Source organism: Theropithecus gelada, chromosome X, assembly GCF_003255815.1.
Source record: "Theropithecus gelada isolate Dixy chromosome X, Tgel_1.0, whole genome shotgun sequence".
Classification (NCBI taxonomy): Eukaryota; Metazoa; Chordata; class Mammalia; order Primates; family Cercopithecidae; genus Theropithecus; species Theropithecus gelada.
Genome location: NC_037689.1, coordinates 121,453,541 through 121,475,948, shown reverse-complemented (window position 1 = coordinate 121,475,948; position 22,408 = coordinate 121,453,541). Strand labels below are relative to the sequence as shown.

The 22,408-nt window shown below is 40.0% G+C and overlaps 1 protein-coding gene across 2 annotated transcripts in view; it reads right to left on the bottom strand.

The window, feature by feature from the left end:
* Nucleotides 1-12,423: 12,423 nt before the first annotated feature.
* The window catches only part of XIAP (X-linked inhibitor of apoptosis), a 54,727-nt gene continuing 44,742 nt past the window's right edge, over nt 12,424-22,408 (bottom strand). For both annotated transcript variants that reach the window (XM_025373520.1, XM_025373519.1), the window contains exons 6-7: nt 21,346-21,546; nt 12,424-15,245 (exon numbers count right to left, since the gene is read on the bottom strand). In XM_025373520.1, coding sequence (XP_025229305.1) covers nt 15,052-15,245; nt 21,346-21,546 — 395 coding nt within the window. In that variant the 3' untranslated portion in view covers nt 12,424-15,051. The remainder of the gene's footprint in view (nt 15,246-21,345; nt 21,547-22,408) is intronic.

Sequence of the window (22,408 nt, the reverse complement as noted above, 5' to 3'; positions counted from 1 at the left end):
AGTCCCAGCTACTCGGGAGGCTGAAGTGGGAGTTTCCCTTGAGCCTGGGAGACAGAGGTTGCAGTGAGCTGGAATTGTACCACTGCACTCCAGCCTGGGCAACAGAGCAAGACTCTGTCTCAAAAGAAAAGAAAAGAGGTCAGGCATGGTGGCTCACGCCTGTAATCCTAGCACTTTGGGAGGCTCAGGCAGGTAGATAACCTGAGGTCAAGAGTTCGAGACCAGTCTGACCAACATGGAGAAACGCGGTCTCTACTAAAAATACAAAAATTAGCCAGGAAGGCTGAGGCAGGAGTATCACTTGAACCCAGGAGACAGAGGTTGTGGTGAGCCAAGAACACGCCATTGCACTCCAGCCTGGGCAACAAGAGCAAAACTCCATCTCAAAGAAAAAAAAAAAAAAAGAAAAATTTGTAAAAGCATCAGTATTGATCCAAATTGTATTGTACTTGTCAATGCACAGTTTTTGGATGGGGAGGTTTTCCCACTCCCTTTATTTATTCATTTGTTCATTCATTCCATCATTCATACATTTATGTACTGAGCAAAAATTAACTCAGTACCTCCTAATGGACTAGATAGTGTGCTAGTCACGATAACATAGCGACTAGGGAGACATGCTTCCTGACTTCCAAGGTTTTACTTGGCAGTGTAGTGAAAAGTTATCTTTCCCATTTCCAAATTCCTGAGATCAGAAATGTAGTTAAACTTTCTTCTTTTTTTAAGAATTACTTTAATTTTTCAATTCAGGTTGAGTAGATTTGGTTTTGTGGTTTGCTGTCATATGGCCAGCCAGGTCTTGCCATCCAAAAAGGAGCTTAGATTTACATGTATATACATCAGACAGTGAGGCAGCCAATGTAGCTAAATGATGCCAAAAATTAGCTAGAAACAGCTTTGTTGCCTATAAGAACAGCTTGACTGGTGATTCACCATATGATTTAGGTGAGTCACATAACCTCTATGTCTGGGGTTTCTCAGCTGTAAATTACAGAGATGCTAGGAATATAATGAATAAGGAACACAATGGCATAGTGCAAGAGTACCAGACCAGAAGTCAGAGTTCTTTTTATGGCTTTGCTTCTACCTATCTGTATGACCCTGGGCAAGTCACCTAACCTTTCAGTGGCCATTTCATTAACTGCAGAATTATAATAAACTGCCCACTTTAGAGAGATGTTACAAAACAAAGCAGGTAAAGTGCTTTGAAAATTATAGTTTCAGGCTGGGTGCAGTGGCTCACGCCTGTAATACCAGCACTTTGGGAGGCCGAGGCGGGCAGATCCAGAGGTCAGAAGATTGAGATCATCCTGGCTAACATGGTGAAACCCCGTCTCTACCTAAAAAGTACAAAAAATTAGCCGGGAGTGGTGGCAGGTGCCTGTAGTCCCAGCTACTCGGGAGGCTGAGGCAGAAGAATGGCATGAACCCGGGAGGCAGAGCTTGCAGTGCAACGAGATAGTGCTACTGCACTCCAGCCTGGGCGACAGAGCGAGACTTTGTCTCAAAGAAAAAAAAAAGAAAAAGAAAATGATTTATGTAAATTGACATCACTACTATGTATCAAGAGATCTTTTGAGAATACAAATTAACATCCCTAAATTTATCCGTTTCATGTATTCTTATTTTCATGTTAGAAAACAGAACTGACTTGACCGTCCAAGTAAATCTGAGGGCCCCTTGAATGGCAGGACTTAAAAACACACTTTCCACAATGGTACACAACAATGATTTCTCCAATTATCTCAGTGCCATTACCTATATATTGATTTAAACATAAGGAGTAACCATAGAGAGTAGAAGGCAAAGAGATAATGTATATAAGGGGTTTTGAAAGTCATGGAAATGGCTAAGAAGCTGTATAAATGAATTTCATCATGCTACATCCCTGATTAATCATACTGTTTCACGACTGTTTCATTTCGTGTGAAACTAACACATAATTAGTCCAATAAACTCTAATTAGAGGAATGATTCCTCAGGCTTATATAGAGGGTTTGTAATTTTTGAATCTCTTTCATGTACATTTTCTCATATGATCCTTACGACAATCCTCTGAGGTAGGTGAACAGAAATTATTACCCTCATGTATTGATATTTTTATGTTTCACTTCATATAACTAGTCAAATATTGACTTATAATTTACACTTAATATAGGTATCTTCACTTAATTTTTTTTTTCTTTCTTTTTTTTTTTTTTTTTTTTTTTTGAGACAGGCTCTTGCTCTGTCACTCAAGCTGGAGTGCAGTGGCACAATCACGGCTCACTGCAGCCTCGACCTCTCGGGCTCAAGTGATCCTCCCAACTCAGTCTCCTGAATAGCTGGGACCACAGGCGCATGCAACCACACCTGGCTAATTTTTCTATTTTTTGTAGAGACAGGGTTTTGCCATGTTGCTCAGACTGGTCTCGAACTCCTGGAATAAAGCGATCCACCCACTTCAGCCTCCCAAAGTGCTGGGATTACAGGCGTGCACCACCTTGTCTGGTCTTTTTCACTTAGTTATTATGGATCACATAAAAATATAATGTATCTAAAAATTTATAACAGAAAACCAAGAATGGTACAGCACAGAGTACATTCTTTTTAGTAATCAAATAACAACCAAAAAAAGCTAGTTGAAAGAAAAACAGGTTTTTCCAGATTTGTTAGATCATTCTCTTTACTTAATGATTAACACAGACCTTTGTTAAATTTCTACTAAGAAATCCATGTATAAGGTTTGTTTAATGAAAAATAAAATGATTTTTAGCAAGTTTTTCTCAACTTGAGAAGATTAATTTTATGGGAGGAGATCTGGAGTCTTTTGTTTTTAATCCTAGTTTCCCTGAAACACCAGTTAGGTGTTCATGAACATACTCATGTGTTCGCCTTTCTTCCTCAACATAATTGTCAGTAATCTGGCAGAAGGAGAGCCTAATCTCTGCCAAACAAAATTCCAGTATTTAACAAGAAAATACATTTTTTATGCCTTAGCCAAAAATGCAAAGCCCCTTATATAAGCTAATGGAATTAAAAAAGAAATCCTGAGTACCTAGTAACGGGAAAAAGCTAAAGAAACATTTCCAAGTCACTTATCTGAAAAAATTAAAAATAAACAACACACACACAAAGAAAACTGACTCTCAAAAGTTCACATAACAAATAGACATTAATAATTTTGTATGTAAAATACGTTTTTGGAACAGTAAGGTCTATTGTAAGAAAAATTAAATTTTGAAGCAAGATCACTGTTTAAATATCTCAATTTATTATGTCCTATTCTTTCTTCGCAAATTTAAATTCTGGGAAATTACAAGAAGAAAATAACAGTTTTGATTTCTCTTGGGTTCTTTTTTTTTTTTTTTTTTTTTTTTTTGAGACAGAGTCTCGCTCTGTCGCCCAGGCTGGAGTGCAGTGGTGCGATCTCGGCTCACTGCAAGCTCCGCCTCCCGGGTTCACGCCATTCTCCTGCCTCAGCCTCCCGAGTAGCTGGGACTACAGGCGCCCACAACCGCGCCCGGCTAATTTTTTGTATTTTTAGTAGAGACGGGGTTTCACCGTGGTCTCGATCTCCTGACCTTGTGATCCGCCCGCCTCGGCCTCCCAAAGTGCTGGGATTACAGGCGTGAGCCACCGCGCCCGGCCTCTCTTGGGTTCTTATTCTTTGTTTCTGTTTTCTTTTTTAGAGATAGGGTCTTAGTACGTTGCCCAGGCTGGAGTACACTGACTATTCATAGGGCCAGTAATAGTGTACTGTAGCCTTGACCTCCCAGGCTCAAGCAATCTTCCTGCTTCAGCTTTCTGAGTAGCTGGGAATACAGGTGCACCAACACTCCAGGGACCCTTATTTACTTTTACCCAGTATTCTTCCAATATTTAGTCATAAGCCTACAATTAACAAGTATAGGCCCAGGCCAGGCGTGTTGGCTCACGCCTGTAATCCCAGCACTTTGGGAGGCCGAGGAGGGCATGAGCCACCATGTCTGGCCAGTTTTCTTTGGTTCTTCTGTGGCACAATTATTTTTAAAATTTCAGAACTAAAAAAGAATTCAGAACTACTAATTATTATGAATTAGAGAGGCTGACTCCTTCCAACTCTGAAATTCTAGCATTCCAAATTCAAGGCTCACGTTGCACTGAAGCTTTGGCTCTCTGTAGAAATGCAGGTCTGTTCTGTACAATCTCAACTTGTTGCTGTTGGGCTAGCACTAATGAGTGAGCCTTCAAATACTTAAGTGGAGGATAGTGTAATGGCAATGAGCAATGTGGGGCTATGTTGAACTCAGCAGGGAAAGGGTTGCGGAAAAATTCCCATTACAAAGTTCAAAGTGTATGCAAGAGTTTTTTTTTGAAAAGTAGAATGAGAAGGCACTCACAAGATGTTGTATTTTATGCCTTTATATTTTGTAACATGAGAAAATACAACACTGGGCCAGCAATGAGTTAGTTATAGCGAAAAGTAAGAAAGGTGAGGATGATAATCATTTGCGGAGATCTACATCAATTTGATTTATAGGTTTCAGACCCCATATGATATTCCAGTGTTTTTCAAACTTTAGCTGGCATCTATCCACCTAGAGGGCTTATTAAAAGATTGCTGGGTTGCACCCTCAGTTTCTGATTCTAGGTTTGAGTTGGGGTCCAGGAATTTGAATTTCTAACAAATTCCCAGGTGATGCACTTTTGAGAACCACTAGGTATCCATATACCATGCAGTTAGTCTACTAACTTTTAATAAGTACCATATTTGTTCTACAATGTATACGCAAACTATCACATGAAATAGTGAAAACGTGGTTTAAAAGTATTTTTGAAATGATAATATCAGTTATAGGGGTTTTATTTCCCTTAATTTTCAAATAAGCAAAAATGGGACATAAAGTTGATTTTAATTATTGTTTAAATGTATATTAAAATTCAGCAATAATAGTGGTGAGTTAAAAATTCACACATTTATGCAAATTTTTTCTTATCCATTAGAAATACATTAACAAGGCGGCTGGGTGCAGTGGCTCAAGCCTTTAATCCCAGCATTTTGGGAGGCTGAGGTGGGTGGATCACCTGAGGTCAGGAGTTCGAGACCAGCCTGACCAACATGGAGAAACCCCATCTCTACTAAAAATACAAAAATTAGCCAGGTGTGGTGGCAGGTGCTTGTAATCTCAGCTACTTGGGAGGCTGAGGCAGGAGAATTGCTTGAACCCGGGAGGTGGAGGTTGCAGTAAGCTGAGATGGTGCCATTGCACTCCAGCCTGGGCAACGAGAGCAAAAAGAAAGAAAGAAGAAAAGGAAGGGAGGAAGGGAAGAAGGGAGAAAGAAAGGAGAAAGAAAAAAGAGACAGAGAGAAAGAAAGAAAGAGAGAGAGAAAGAAAGAAAGAAAGAGAGAGAGAGAGAGAGAGAGGGAGGGAGGGAGGGAGGGAGGGAGGGAGGAAGGAAGGAAGGAAGGAAGGAAGGAAGGAAGGAAGGAAGGAAGGAAGGAAGGAAGGAAGGAAGCCTCATGTCCGTAATCCCAGCACTTTGGGAGGCTGAGGCGGGCAGATTGCTTGAACCTAGGAGTTCAAGACCAGCCTGGGCAACATGGTGAAACCCAATCTCTATAAAACATCAAAAAAAAAGAAATATATAACGAGGTAATTACAGGAGAAATGATATTATGTCTAGGATTTACTTTGGAGTATTGGGGTGAGCAAGTGGAAGGAGTGCTAGATGAAACAGGACTGATAAAATGTCAAATTGTTGAGGATAACTGATGAATATCGTGGAGTCATGCTTTCTACTTTTGTGTAAGTTTACAATTTTCTGTAATAGAAAGCTTTGAAAATTCACATCTTCAATATTAAAGTTTAGTTGACACGTAAGAAAAAATTTGGACTATGTTTAAGACATGGTTATTAAGGTTTATCTCAAACGACAGTGCAGTGATAACACTGTCAAAGATTAGATAATCAGTCCCTACATAGACTGGGCCTGAAATACAACTTGTAATTCAGGAATCTCCATTGTGGGCAGGAAGAGGCAGGGGAATAGCCACTTGAAATACACACTTCTAAATTTCTTTCTGGCTGGACGTGGTGGTTCACACCTGTAATCCCAGCAGTTTGGGAGGCCAAGGCGGGTGGATCATTTGAGGTCAGGAGTTCAAAACCAGCCTGGTCAACATGGTAAAACTCCATCTCTACTAAAAATACAAAAATTAGGCTGGGCACAGTGGCTCACATCTGTAATCCCAACACTTTGGGAGGCCGAGGCAGGTGGACTACCTGAGGTTGGGAGTTCAAGACCAGCCTGGTCAACATGGTGATACCCCGTCTCTACTAAAAATACAAAAATAGCCGGGCATAGTTGTGTGGGCCTGTAATCTTAGCTACTCGGGATGCTGAAGCAGGAGAATCGCTTGAACCCGGGAGGCGGAGGTTGCAGTGAGCTGAGATCATGCCCTTACACTCCAGCCTGGGCGACAAAGCAAGACTACGTATCTAAAAAATAAATAAATTAAATAAAATAAAAATTAGTTGGCATGGTGGTGGGTGCCTGTAATCAATCCCAGCTACTCGAGAGGCTGAAGCAGAATTGCTTGAGCCTGGAGGTGGAGGTTGCAGTGAGCAGAGATCGCGCCACTGCACTCCAGCCTGCGAAACAGAGTGAGACTCCATCTCAAAAAAAAAAAAAAAAAAAAAAATCTTTTTGCCAAAGGATTCTTTATTCCCTCATTCTTTATCCCACCAGATTGCTCGCAGCTCCTAAAACTCACTGGCAGTTGCTTCTACAAACTCACAAGTATCCTTCCTTGCTGCCTGCCTCAAAGGGGCAGTGGTTTTTTAGGCTCATTGCTGTTTGCCTGTTCAAGTTTTGTTATAGTGACTATACTATCTCCTAAGACAACCAAGCATATCTTTTTGGAGAGAGGGGTGTTACTATTGTTCATATACTATACATTTAAAAAATCGACATTTCATGCACTTGTAGAATTCCATACATTAATGTGAAAACTGATGTCTTTTCTTTAAAAACATGGCATGACCTAATGTGTACCTTATACCTACATACAATGGCATAAGATATATTTAGGAGGTTACATTGCAGTATTTTTAAGAGGGTGATTTTATCTTTTCTAAGAAAGTGAAACAAATACAAGGTAGTAAGATATAACTTTAAAGAATAGTATTTTATTGAATAAGTTTTATTCACAGAAAAATAAGCTTTAATCTACAATGAATGCCAGATTATACAGCAGAAAGCAATTTTCTTAGTTTTCCACACAGAAAGGTTCTAAGTGAAAAAAGCCATAAAATTATATTCACAAATATAGTACTCTGTCTCAAAACATTTCACATGATTATTCACAATACTAATACAATTAAATCAGTCATTCAGTCAGGTTAAAGTCTAACAGTAATGAAAAAATGCAAAATTTAACATAAATTACATTAAAACCCTTGTTACATCAAACCAAAAATGCAAATTTCTTACTAAATCCAGAAAAATGGTAAAATATATAGTAATTTAAAATATTAAATTAATGATGGCCAGGCACAGTGGCTCACGCCTGTAATCCCAGCACTTTGGGAGGCCGAGGCTGGCGGATCACGAAGTCAGGAGATCAAGACCATCCTGGCTAACATGGTGAAACCCTGTCTCTACTAAAAATACAAAAAAAATTAGCCGGGCGTGATGGCGGGCGCCCGTAGTCCCAGCTACTTCGGAGGCTGAGAAAGGAGAATGGCGTGAGTGATCCCGGGAGGCGGAGCTTAGAGTGAGCGGAGATCGCGCCACTGCACTCCAGCCTGGGCGACAGAGCAAGACTCCGTCTTAAAGATAAAAAACAAAAAGCAGGCCGGGCGCGGTGGCTCAAGCCTGTAATCCCAGCACTTTGGGAGGCCGAGACGGGCGGATCACGAGGTCAGGAGATCGAGACCATCCTGGCTGACACGGTGAAACCCCGTCTCTACTAAAAAAAAAATACAAAAACTTAGCCGCGCGAGGTGGCGGGCGCCTGTAGTCCCAGCTACTCGGGAGGCTGAGGCAGGAGAATGGCGTAAACCCAGGAGGCGGAGCTTGCAGTGAGCTGAGATCCGGCCAGTGCACTCCAGCCTGGGCGACAGAGCGAGACTCCGTCTCAAAAAAAAAAAAAAACAAAAAACAAAAAACAAAAAGCAAAACAAAAAAAAAATCCCATTAATGATACAGAATAAGAAAGTGGTAAACTCCAAAAATCTATAGGCATATCTGCTAACTTCAGACTTCAAAGTAGAATCTGATCACCCAAACATTAATGTAGCATTTGTCTAATGTCTGTTTTGTTTTTAAGACTGAGTCTCACTCACCCAGGCTGGAGTGCGGTGGCACCATCTTGGCTCACTGCAGCCTCCGCCTCCCAGGTTCAAGCGATTCTCCTGCCTCAGTCGCTCAAGCAGCTGGGACTACAGGCATGCGCACCACGCCCAGCTATTTTTGTATTTTTGTAGACAGGGTTTCAGCATGTTGGCCAGGCTGGTCTCCAACTCCTGACCTCAGGTGATCCGCATGCCTCAGCATCCAAAAGTGCTGGAATTACAGGCGTGAGCCACCGTGCCCGGCGTCATTTGTCTAATTTGAAAATACAATTGTCCCTTGCTATCCATGGGGTTTTGGTTTCACGATCCCCTAGGACCTGAGGATGCTTAAGTTCCTTAGATAAAATCACACAAGGCCGGGCGCAGTGGTTCACGCCTGTAATCCCAGCACTTTGTGAGGCCGAGGCAGGCAGATCACCTGAGATCAGGAGTTCGAGACCAGCCTGGCCAACACCACGAAACCAGTCTCTACTGAAAAATATAAAAATTAGCCGGGTGTGGTGCCAGGCGCCTGTAATTCCAGCTATTCGGGTGGCTGAGGCCTGAGAATTGCTTGAACCCAGAAAGCGGAGGCTGCAGTGAGCCGAGATGGCGCCACTGCACTCCAGCCTGGGTGAGGGAGACTCTTATCTCCAAAAAAAAAAAGCCGGGCTCATGCCTGTAATCCCAGCACTTTGGGAGGCAGATCACTTGAGGTCAGAAGTTCAAGACTAGCCTGGCCGAGAAGGTGAAACCCTGTCTCTACTAAGAATACAAAAAAAATGGCCGGGCGCGGTGGCTCAAGCCTGTAATCCCAGCACTTTGGGAGGCCGAGACGGGCGGATCACGAGGTCGGGAGATCGAGACCATCCTGGCTAACACGGTAAAACCCCGTCTCTACTAAAAAAATACAAAAAACTAGCCGGGCGAGGTGGCGGGCGCCTGTAGTCCCAGCTACTCGGGAGGCTGAGGCAGGAGAATGGCGTGAACCCGGGAGGCGGAGCTTGCAGTGAGCTGAGATCCGGCCACTGTACTCCAGCCTGGGCGACAGAGCGAGACTCCGTCTCAAAAAAAAAAAAAAAAAAAAAAAAAGAATACAAAAAAAATTAGCTGGGCACCATGGAGCACGCCTATAGTCCCAGCTGCTTGGGAGGCAGAGGTTGCGGTGAGCCCCATTGCACTCCACCCTGGGCAACAGAGTGAGACTGTTTAAATAAATAATAAAAAAAAAAATTATTTGCATATAACGTATGCACATCTTCATCACATACTTTATTTATTCTGAGACAAGATCTCGCACTGTCACCCAGGCTGGAGTGCAGTGCCATGATCATAGCTCAATGCAGCCTCTGCCTCCCAGACTCAAGCGACTCCCACCTCAGCCTCCGGAGTAGCCAGGACTACAGGCACACACCACCATGTCCAGCTAATCTTTGTATTTTTTGTAGAGACAGGGTTTTGCCGTTTGCCCAGGCTGGCCATCATATACTTTAAGTCATCTCTATATGACTTTAATATCTAATACAATATATTAGGTTGGTTTAAAAATAATTGCATTTTTTTGCATTTTTACACCAAACTTAATGCTATGTAAATAGTTGTTATACTGCTGCTTAACAACAGTATAACAATTTTGGCTTTTTCTTTGTATTATTTTGTATTTTTGTATTTATTTATTTTTTCCCTCAGTATTTTCAATTCCTCCTTGGTTGAATCCATGGATGCAAAATCCGCAGATATGAAGGGCTGGCTATATATGCATCGATGATTGTCCTATTATACTAGTTATAAAGTGTCACTTAATATGTAGTGAAAGTTATGGTATAGTGGAAAGAATAGTTGAAAAAATAAACATTTGGGGCCGGGCGCGGTGGCTCAAGCCTGTAATCCCAGCACTTTGGGAGGCCGAGACGGGCGGATCACGAGGTCGGGAGATCGAGACCATCCTGGCTAACATGGTGAAACCCCGTCTCTACTAAAAATTACAAAAAACTAGCCGGGCGAGGTGGCGGGCGCCTGTGGTCCCAGCTACTCGGGAGGCTGAGGCAGGAGAATGGCGTAAGCCCGGGAGGCGGAGCTTGCAGTGAGCCGAGATCGCGCCACTGCACTCCAGCCTGGGCGACAGAGCGAGACTCCGCCTCAAAAAAAAAAAAAAAAAAAAAGAAAAAATAAACATTTGGACCCTCCAAGAAAGGTAGCTTGGTGAAGTTTTTAATCTTCAAACTATGTCCCAGTCAGGGCTCTGCTACTAATTAGCTATAATCTTTGCACAAATTACATCACCTTTGAGCCTCCGTTGCCTCACCTGTAAAATGAAAGAGAAGAATTGGGTACTCTCTAAGGTCACTTCCAGCTCTGTCATTCTATAATTCTGTTATGCTGAGGAAGAAATTCACATTGTGTTAACTGTATGAGTCAAACTGAAAATGATTATTAAAGTGGGAAAAAGCCAATTGTTTCTCTTAGAAAGTTCAACTAAATTTGAGAAGAACAATCTTTTCAATTTTTTAAGAAGAATTTAAGTATTTTTAGGGGTTTGATCTATTTATTTAGAGATGGGGTCTCACTCTGTCACCCAGACTGGAGTACAGTGGCACAATCATAACTCACTCCTGCCTCAAACTCATGGGCTCAAGTGATCCTCCTGCCTCTGCCTCCAGAGTAGCTGAGACTATAGGCATGTGCCACCACGCCTAGCTAACATTTGTATTGACCTATTTATTTATTGTGATTTATATCTTTTTTTTTTTTTTTTTTTTTGAGATGGAGATTCACTCTTGTTGCCCAGGCTGGAGTGCAATGGCGCGATCCTGGCTCACCACAACCTCCGCCTCCTGGGTTCAAGCGATTCTCCTGCCTCAGCCTCCCCAGTAGTTGGGATTAAGGGCATGAGCCACCACGCGCAGCTCATTCTGTATTTTTAGTAGAGACGGGGTTTCTCCATGTTGGTCAGGCTGGTCTCAATCTCCCGACCTCAGGTGATCCGCCCGCCTTGGCCTCCCAAAGTGCTGGGATTACAGGAGTGAGCCACCGCGCCCGGCCGATTTATATCTTAACTATGAGAAACACCAAAAACTACGAGTAAACATCACTGAAAGAGTTACCATGTACAAATTTTTTTCTAAGTTTTAGCCCAAATTTCCAGGTCAAGACAAACCCACAGAGAGGTAAAAGGGTGTTAGGATGGGAGTTCATATTTACAGCAGGAACTTTACATACATGGTCTCCTTGAGCTCCTGCAACCTGGTAAGATAGGTATTATTCTCCTTTCACAGATGAATAAACTGCTACCCTTTTTTTAACAAGTAGATTTGTCTAAAAAGAACTATGTCAAATACTGCTTCCCATTTTCTTATTTCTCTAATGGCAACGATATACATCCCATAGTATATCTCAACGATATACTATCCCATTTCTCCCACCTCCTTAGACCCTTTCCCCATTCAACACCTGCGTAATCAGGAAATAAAACAATGATTCGGGTTTAAAGGGTATATCATGTGAAACTAATGCTGGGGTGACAGTCTCCATTCATAGTTCAAAATACAAATTTTATCCACTAAAATGGAAACGGAAGAAACAACCACTGAAATGTAAATAACATAACAACAAAAATAACAAAATATCATAATACACAGGGCCAAATCACATTATATACACTCACTACACCCACTCTACCCTACATAATCAAAGGGATCGGGGAAAAAATCAAATGTAGCAGGAAAGGCAATATAAAGCCATTAATTAATTAACTGGAATTTAGTTTGTAAATGCTAAAAGCATTTCTCAAAAATTAAGACAATGCTTTTGATCAGCAGACTAAATTATTACAAATAAAGATAAGTACTTATTACAAAACAACTTGAATCTTTGCATGACTAATATGTAAAATAAGTGGTGACTTGAAATCCTAGAGTGAACTTTACACAGAAATGGAATGTCTACATGTAGACACGGAGAACTCTTGGGAGGGGGAAAAGATTTGGATACGGCTATAGTTTTCACTTTGCAAATGATCAATTTTTGCAGAATTAGATGGAAAAGATCCTGTGCTTTTTATAGTTCAAACACAGACAAATGCTGGTAAGTCTCCAAAAATTTGATTAGAAGTTGGAGTGCTGAGTGATTTTAAGAACCTGAAGCAACAGCATTTCTAAACAATTCTTAAAATAAACTTGTTAGCCACATCAGCGTTGTGCATTAAATTTCACAACTCATGGAGAGGAAGAAAAAAAGTCTTGCTTAACTGTAAACATACAAGCTTTAGAAGAAGAATTTTAATGAAGTGTGGCTCCCAGAACAGGAAAGGCCTTATGTTAAAACAATTCAGTCCTTGAGTCCTTGGCTAACAACTAGACTGAACTACCTACCTGACTTGGAGCTAAAGTGTCCTGGAAAACATATTTTAAAAATTTTAACACTTTTCTCCCCTTGTAGAACACTTTAAATTTAAACTTATAGTCTAGACTATACAGATCAAATTCATGTTAATGACTATATAACCAGACTAAGTGGCAGACAGTGCAAAGGTGAAGAACTGAGGATTTACATACTAAAACAGGAACAGGGCAGTCATTATTTAATTTTTAAAACTCTCATTTAAATTTGCAATGCTTTGGCTGGGTGTGGTGGGGCTCAAGCCTGTAATCCCAGCACTTTGGGAGGGCAAGGTGGGCGGATCTCTTGAGGTCAGGAGTTTGAGACCAGCCTGGCCAACATGGTGAAACCCTGTCTCTACTAAAAATACAAAAATTAGTCGGGTATGGTGGCACTCGCCTGTAATCCCAGCTACTCAGGAAGCTGAGGCAGGAGAATCGCTTGAACCCAGGAGGGGGAGGTTGCAGTGAGCAGAGATCATGCCACTGCACTCCAGCCTGGGTGACAAGCAAGACTCCATCTCAAAAAGAAAATTAAATAAATAAAATAAATTTGCAATGTTTTAAATGAATATCACTTAAAGTAGTAATCAACAGAAGTTAGGAGAACATAACAGTACTCTTTCTCTTAGAAAGTACAACAAAAATATAATTTTTTACAGTTTTACTCTCAAACTTTTCTCTATGTAGTAACATGCCTTACTCACCTCTACAATAGGTTTGTTGTGAGAATCTTATAATGTAAACCCTGGACGTCCTATGAAGCATTTTTAAACTTCTAGTTTATGTCCTATTGATTCTTATTCAAGTGCTTTTCAAAAAATATTTAAACAACTATTCTTTTCTTGCCAATATTTTTATAATTTCCAAGAGGTTTTAAGGATGTTGAGAGAACATTGATTTCAGAAGTATCTACTACTATTACTAGTCAAGAACACAAATGTAGGCAGAGGATTTAACATTTCATCCTATATACATCTTAATCATCCTAACGGTAAAAACTCACATGAAACTTTAAGATACAAGATGATATGAGAATCTCAACATGGAAAGCTGTCACTATAACTACAAGCAGTGTACAAACATACTTCTACTTTTACCTACATAAGCTGACAGATGTTTAAAATACTGAGTTAACAAAGATCTTTTAGTAAAGTGACTTAGGCAGGCTTAAACTAGCAAGGATTAAGGATGAATCCTTACTAATTAATTGGAAGATCTGAGACATATTTTATATTTCATTTTACAAAATCAGAAATACTTATTTTGAAACAAGATAAGAAGACATGGTCTACCTGTCAAAAACCTACCACTCAGAAATATTTTTCATCCACAAAGCAGGAAAAACATAAAACCATTTACATTTCACATTGGCACCAAAAAGGTTAACTGCCCTGCCTTCTTGGATTAGAAAAACTAAAGCTGAGTGATAAGTACTTTTGCAGGCGTTTGAACATGCCTAAGCCTTTAAATCAGTAAAATACTTTCTAAAAATTCTGATTACAAAAGTAATACATACTTATAAAAAATTCAAACAGAACAAAATGAAAAAAATAGAAAGTGAAAGGCCCCTATAAAACCCCTCTGAGGCCCCTTCCCCAACCCCCCCAAAGAGAAACCACATTTAACAGTTTGGTGTCTATCTTTCCAAATCTTTTGTTCTATACATATAAGAAACATACATACTTTGATGGCCTCAGACTATACATAGTGTTTTGCCACTTGCATTTTACACTTAATATATCTTTCACATCTTTCCATGTCAGTACATCTTGGCTTGATAGTATTCTATCATTAAATACCCTTTCAAAAATGGCAAATCACTTTTAAAAAATTATTCGCACAAGTACGTGTTTATAATTTTAAAAGAAAATGGACAGAATCCTAAAACACAACAACCAACCTCTAAAAATAATCTCTATCTTTCCACCAGCATGGAACAATTATTCCTTTTTCACACAAAACAAATTATGTGATTGGGGAGATTAACTCTAATCTCCACATTTATATACAGAAAGCTCCATTTGTTAAGCCTATCTGAAAAGAATAAAAAATCCAGATGATTAATTCACTTACACTTAGAAATTAAGTCAGTATACAATGAATATACATTGTGTTCAGTTATAATATGATGCTTCTTAGTCTAGGGTTTCAATTAGATAACAGTAAAAAAAGTTGGATAAATAATACAGCTAATACCCTGAAAAATCCAGAAATTCAAAGATTATATTGCCAAATAAAACACTGCCATGTACATTTTTTTTCTACTTGGTAGCAAATGCTAATGGAATTCAATCCTGATTACTTAAAAGTCAGTTCACATCACACATTCAATCAGGGTAATAAGAAGAACATAACATCTCTACTACAGAGTTAGATTAAGACATAAAAATTTTTTGCTTGAAAGTAATGACTGTGTAGCACATGGGACACTTGTCAACTGCTTCAGCACATTGTTTACAAGTGACTAGATGTCCACAAGGAACAAAAACGATAGCAATATTTCTATCCATACAGATTTTGCAAAGCTTCTCCTCTTGCAGGCGCCTTAGCTGCTCTTCAGTACTAATCTCTGCAAAAAGAGAAAAGAATTATGCTAGTTTTAGACTTTCTTAGTTGTTTACATTCATTGAAAATATTTATTGAACCCCTACTACGTGCCAAGCACCCAACAAGTGCCAGGAGATATGAGGATGACTCACACATGGCATCTGCTCTTAAATAGCTCACATGCTAGTGGGAGAGGATGTAAGATGAGGCTATGGAGGTTAAGCACAAAGTACAAAGTGATAAGTGCTCTAATAAAGTTATGTACAAAGTGCTCTGGAACAAGATGAGAAAACAAGTTCTTCTGCTCAGGCTAGTTGGAGAAGGCTCCACAGGTTGGCAGTGGCTGGATCGGGGGAGGAGGGAAGCGGAGGAGTGACATTTAAGCATGGGCAGTAATTTGCCAGGCAGAAAAACAAGGGTTAGGTAAAAGGAGCAGCATATGGAAAGGTCACAACTGATTCCAGAAATAGAGGGATGGATTTGAGGGACACCTCTGAAGTGGGACAAGTAGGACTGGGTGACTGACTGGATATGAGGGCTGAAGAAGAAAGACAAACTAAAGTTGATTTCAAGATTGCTAGCTTGGCTGACAAGGATATGGTGATGCCAATAAGAAACATAAAAGGAGGTACAGGTTTGGGATCTTCAGATATTTTTTAGGTGTTTTCAGGACACCCATATAAAAATACCCAGTAGGTAACTGAAGAGTCAAATCTTGAGGTCAGGAGAAGTCAGGGCTAGAGATAGAGATCTGGATGTCATCAGCATATAGGTGGCACTGAAGTACTTGCTTAATTCAGCCTTTCCCAAAATAGTTTTGTGAAATGTGAATACATATGCCACAAAAAAAATGTGTTTCATGGTCACATAAAACAATAATGACAACAGCAGCAGTAGTTAACAGTAATATTGCATAAATAGTATGTGCTAGGCACTATTCCAAATGCATTACATATTTTAACTATATCTTTATAACCACAACTATTTATTTTAGCATCTTTATAATCATTATGTACCAGCAGTTTCCAAATACGGCCTCACATGAGAATAACCTGGGGCATTTTCAAACAACAGATTTCTGGGCTCCATTCACAGAACCTAAAATTTCTGGGGTTGGGCACACCGGCATTTGAGAACCACTGTCATCCATGACAGGGCAGTACAGTACAATATAGGACAGTATAGTCTATATTCCCTCTTAGAAATGTACAACACATTCCCCTGTTTAACTATGGGGTTCCTTTTTCATGGCATCCTTTTAATATCCTGTTGAACACTATACTGAAAACATGTTTGGAAAACAATAGTTTATTCAAGAAATACTTACTGGACACTTAACTAGGTTCTACTAGGGATACAATTAACAAATACATAAACCTCAAGCCCCCAGTCGTTCACAGACAAGTAAACAGGAAAGTATAAATGGTATGATGACAAAGGTAATTACAATGTGTTATGAAGAGCACAGGAAGGGTGTGTGTGCATGTGTGCGCATGCATGCATAAACGAAGGCCTCCTGGAGGAAATTATATCTAAAACTGGATACTAAAGAATGAATTAGGAGTTTACTAGGAGAGGGAGGCTTTGGGGGATAAGGGCAATGGGAGAAAAGTGTTTTAGGCAAAGGAAATGGCATAAGCAAGCTCCAAGGAGAGAGAACATGGCCTACAAGTGCACAGGCAAAGCTTGGGCACAGAATTTGAGAAAATAGCATGAGATGAGGCTACAAAAGGGTGCCTGATCATGAAAGATTAGGCAAGCCACGTAAAGGAGTTTGGACTTGATCCCAAGGGCCCTGGGAGCCAGTGAAGGATTTTAAACTAGAGACAGATATGAGCACATCCATGTTTCAGAAAGGTTTCTCTGGCTAGGGGGTAAAGGAAAGGATTGTTTAATCTCTTTCTTCTTAAAAAGTACCCTCTTGGGCATAATAAAAACTATAGGCTCAACCATGGAATGCATCAGAGATAAGAAGATAAAGCACTTAACCCTCAAGAAGCCTGTTCTAATGGGCAGGGCAGAAACCAGTTTCAAAATAGTGTAAAAAGCAAAAAGCTTAGCCAGGTGTGGTGGCTCACACCTGTAATCCTAGCACTTTGGGAGGCTGAGGTGGGCAGATCATTTGAGGTCAGGAGTTCAAGACCAGCCTGGCCAACATGGTGAAACCCCGTCTCTACTAAAAATGCACACACAAATTAGCTGGGTGTGGTGGTACATGCCTGTAATCCCAGCTACTCCGGAGCCTGAGGCAGGAGAATCGCTTGAAGCTGAGATGGAGGTTGCAGTGAGCCAAGATCATGCCACTGCACTCCAGCCTGGGCGACAGAGCAAGACCCTGTTTCAAGAAAAACAAAACAAAACAAAACAAAACAAAACTCTACCAGCACCAGGAGTAGATAAGGAGGAGCTCCTAACACTGCTGTGGGTGCGGGAGAAAACTTGAAAGAAGTGACTTCTGAGCTGAACCTTGAAACATGAGTTCACAAAGTAGATTCAGAGAGTTGGGGATAGAGTGGGGAATGGGACTAGGTATACAGACAGAGAAAAGGTACTCAAGGCAGAGGAAAAAATATAAGTAAAGAAATGGCACTATAAGCTGATTTATATTATAAGAAAGCACTGACACCAAAAAAAGTCAGAATGAAGTGTATATTTCATGCCCAAAAAATCAAAAGGAGAACAAGTAATTTCCACATTACTTTTAGATGCAATGCTACAACGAGTTAAAAACAAACAAAAAAACCCAACAATACTGACACCTAGAGTAGTCAAATTTATAGAGACAAAAAGTAGAATGGTAGTTGCCAGGGTTGGGAAGAGAGGGAATGGGGAGTTGTTTAATGAACATGTTTTTATTATTATTATTATTATTATTATTATTATTATTATTTATTTTTATTTTTATTTAAAGATGGGGTCTTGCTCTGTATCCTAGGCTGGAGAGCAATGGTGCAATCACAGCTCATTGCAGCCTTGAACTTCTGGTCTCAAGCAATCCTCTTGCCTCAGCCTCCCAAGCAGCTGGAACTACAGGCGTGCACCACCACGCCTGGCTGTTTAATGGATGCAGAGTTTTGGTTTTGCAAGATGAAGAATTCTAGAGGTTGACTGTGCAACAATGTAAATGTACTTAACACTACGGAACCATACCCTAAAAATGGTTAAGATAGTAAATTGTATGTGTATTTTATCACAATTTTTAAAAATCTAAAAAAAAAAAAAAAAAACTGAAACGAACCCCAAAACACTGGACCAGAAGTCAGGAAATCTGAGTTCCATTCCCAGCTATTGGCATGATCCTAGGCAATAGCCCATCTGTACTTCAGGTTCCCCACTAAGTTCATAAAAGTTATAAAATGGGCTGGGTGCGGTGGTTCATGCCTGTAATCCCAGCACTTTAGGAGGCCGAGGCGGGAGGATCACCTGAGGTTGGAAGTTGGAGACTAGTCCACCAACATGGATAAACCCCATCTCTACTAAAAATACAAAATTAGCAGGCCGTGGTGGCACATGCCTGTAATCCCAGCTACTCGGGAGGCTGAGGCAGGAGAATTGGTTGAACCCGGGAGGTGGAGGTTGCAGTGAGCTGAGACTGCACCACTGCATTCCAGCCTGGGCAACAAGAGTGAAACTCCATCTCAAAAAAAAAAAAAGTTGTAAAATAATCTTTAAGGTTCCTTTGGTTCTGATTGTTTGTGATACCCTATCATCTCATTTTTTTTTCTATATTATTTCATCCTTGTATAAAGCCACTAACTTGAGACGGTGATATTCTGGGCATAGATCTTTTCCCCTCAGGCCAATAGTTTACCACTGGCAATTACTTCCCTCTTGGCTTAAAGGTAACTACTGGATTCTACATACTTCCCTACAGCGCCTTTCCCCTTCTCCTCCCCACAAAGCCCTCTTCTAGGTCAGAAGGTTACTGGCACATGAGCAATAAAGGCTAGATAACTTTTGATGTTATTTGCTAATATTTGTAATTATTTAAAGCCTCTTTTAGAATAAACTGATGTTATTCATTTTACTATTAGAGAAGATTCATGTGGAAAGACAGATAAATGAATATGGGTTATTTGATTTTTATATTATACACAGTAATATATATAAAGATTAAAATAAGTACTTTAGTATGTACACTAAATAAACGGCTTTATTTTACACTACATAATTTTTTCAAAGAAAGAAAAAAGATACTGATTTGGTACTATTTTTACAAGATATTTTACTAGGGCATTCTCTGTTACACAGCCATTGGGAAAAAAAGACAGCACTAAATCTAGGATTTCTCAGTAAGTGACAATGTTATATCTTCTCTAATAACCTTCACCTGCTTCACTTCAGTTAGCCCCATCCTTATTTTATATAAAATTAAAAGATTCTTAGTGCCAGTCTTTCCTCATCAGCTTTTGGGAAGACAAACAGGCAGCGGTCCCAGCATGAGTAGAGAGCCTGTATCAATTACTTGCCTCTCAATTTAGTGAGACTGAGGAGAGTTCAAATGAATTCCAACCCTTAGGCTCTCCTTCCCACACCATCCTAGTTTGTAGTCTCAGTGATAATATGAGCGCCCACTGACTCCTGTTAGATAGAGAAAAGACACTCTCCCTAATGCACAGTCCCTTGATCTCTTCCTATTACAACCTGCTAAATCTTTCTGCTGCAGACACATTAAGGTTTGAAAGCTAATAACTTATGGCCAAACTTAATTAAGTGCGTGTTTAAGATGCAGGAAAAAAATGACACAATTGCTTGTATTTCTGTTATAGTAGAAAAATTCTAGTCTGGCCAACTGGGCGAAATCCCGCCTCTACTAAAGATACAAAAAATTAGCCGGGCGTGGTGGCACATGCCTGTAATTCCAGCTACTCGGAAGGGTGAGGCAGGAGAATTGCTTGAGCCGGGGAGGCAGAGGTTGCAGTGAGCTGAGATCGTGCCACTGCACTCCAGCCTGGGCGACAGAGTGAGACTCCTCCGTCTTAAAAAAAATAAAAAAAAGAAAGAAAGATGACCAAGTAAAGGGTTTATTTTACGACCACCAAGATAAGTGGAGCCTGTGTAAGTTTTAAATAAATGCATCTATAAGGGAAAAACTGGAAGCTTTCCATTGATTCTTACATCAATGAATATAATTTTAAATATCATTAATGTTCATACTGTTTCATAACTTAAGTAATTATCTGAATAATGTTTCAAAAGCACTTGAAATATCTTAAAGATCACAAGGATTTTAAATGTGTCAAAAATAAGTAAACGTTTAAGTTTTTTAGCAGTAGGAGAATTCTCATCTTTTTGGAGGAAGGATAGTCAAGAGCTTAGAGAACTATTACAGGTATAGTACCCAAAAGTGTACTCAGTTTGAAACCTCTTCTTTAACCTTCGATGTTGTTGGCAAGCACTATAGTGTCCATCATCCTTAAAGGAGATATATATATATTTTGAGACAAGATCTCGCTCAGCTGCCCAGGCTGAAGTGCAGTGGCATGATCATGGCTCACTGCAGCCTTGATCTCCCTGGCTCAGGTGATCTTCCCCGCTCAGCTTCCCAGGTAGCTGGGACTACTAGCACACACCACCATGCCCGGCTAATTTTTGTATTTTTTGTAGAGACAGTTTCATTATGTTGCCCAGGCTGGTAGAATTCATATTTTTAATCTTTTTTCCATGATTAACGTAATGATATTTGGAAATGAGGCCTTTGGGAACTAATTAGGTTTGGATGAGGTCATGAAGATGAGACCCCCATGATGGGATTAGTGTCCCTAAAAGTAGAGGAAAAGAGACCAGAGTACTTGCTCCATCTTGTCCCATCCACCCCCAACCCATGCCATGTGAGGACACAGTGAGAAGGCAGCCATCTGCAAGGCAGGAAGAGGGCCCTCATCAATAACGAAATCGGCCAGCACCTTGATTTTGGAGCCTCCGAAACTGTCAGAAATAAGTCTGTTGTTTAAGACACCTAGTCAATGGAATTTTATTATAGCAGCTTGAGCAGACTAACACACAGCATTAAGGTTATGTTTAAAAAATGTCCATATCCCCAGCCTCCCAAAGTGCTCGGATTACAGGTGTGAGCCACCACATCTGGCCCTTTCTTGCTTTTTAAAAACAGCAATGCATACCTTTCTGTAATGAAGTCTGACTTGACTCATCTTGCGTACTGTCTTTCTGAGCATTCACTAGATCTGCAACCAGAACCTCAAGTGATTTATAGTTGCTTCCAGATATCTGAATTTTTTCCTCCATTATTTTCTTAATGTCCTTGAAACTGAACCCCATTCGTATAGCTTCTTGTACCATAGGATTTTGGAAGATGGTATCATCTGAAATAAAAATTGGTGAGGAAAAAGAACATAGAATTTAAACAATTACTTTCATTATCACAACTCAATAGCAAAATATAGTTAAAATGAAAAAATTCAGCAGCAAGCAAAAGAACAAAAACAAACCAGCAAAGCAAAGCTGCTTTGGGAAGATTTTTTGAAGTATTCAGGCACTGAAAAATCACTTTCAGAATCTTACAATTAATTGTAAATACAATGAGTATGTATTTTGTAGTGTTTGAAACGATGCAAGGTAAAACAGGCAAGAAAAAGGTTAAGTGCTTCAAAAATCTGAACTTTTTTGAATCTAGCTGTACTCTTTAACAATTAACCTAAGGTACTTAAAGAGTGGATGTTGTTACTGAGTCACTAGCAATTATTTGGGGAAAATGATGGGAAATTAGGGAAATCCCAGTCTATAACCCTGAACATGTCAATTTCCTAGCTCTCAAACCTCATTTCTGTAGTAGAGCGGGTAGGACTGGATAAAGCAAGAAAGTCAATGGAAACCTGTTTTTATGATACTCAAAGTAGGAACACAGCATGTGTAGGGAAGTGCTAAGAGAGGACACTTATACCCTCTGACTCATCAATTCCACTCTTGGGTATTAAAAATGAGTGTATATCTCTGCCAAAGATATGCACAAGAATATTCATAGCAGTGTTATTTATAATAGCCCCAAACTGGAAACAACTCAAATGTCCATCATCAGGTGAATAGATTGTGTGGTATATTCATAAGCTACACAGCAAGAAAAAAAACTATTGCCACAGACAATATGGATGAATCTCAGATATAACGAGCAAACCAGAATCATAATTCATCATTATGACACAAGAGTACCTACTGCATGAGTCCATT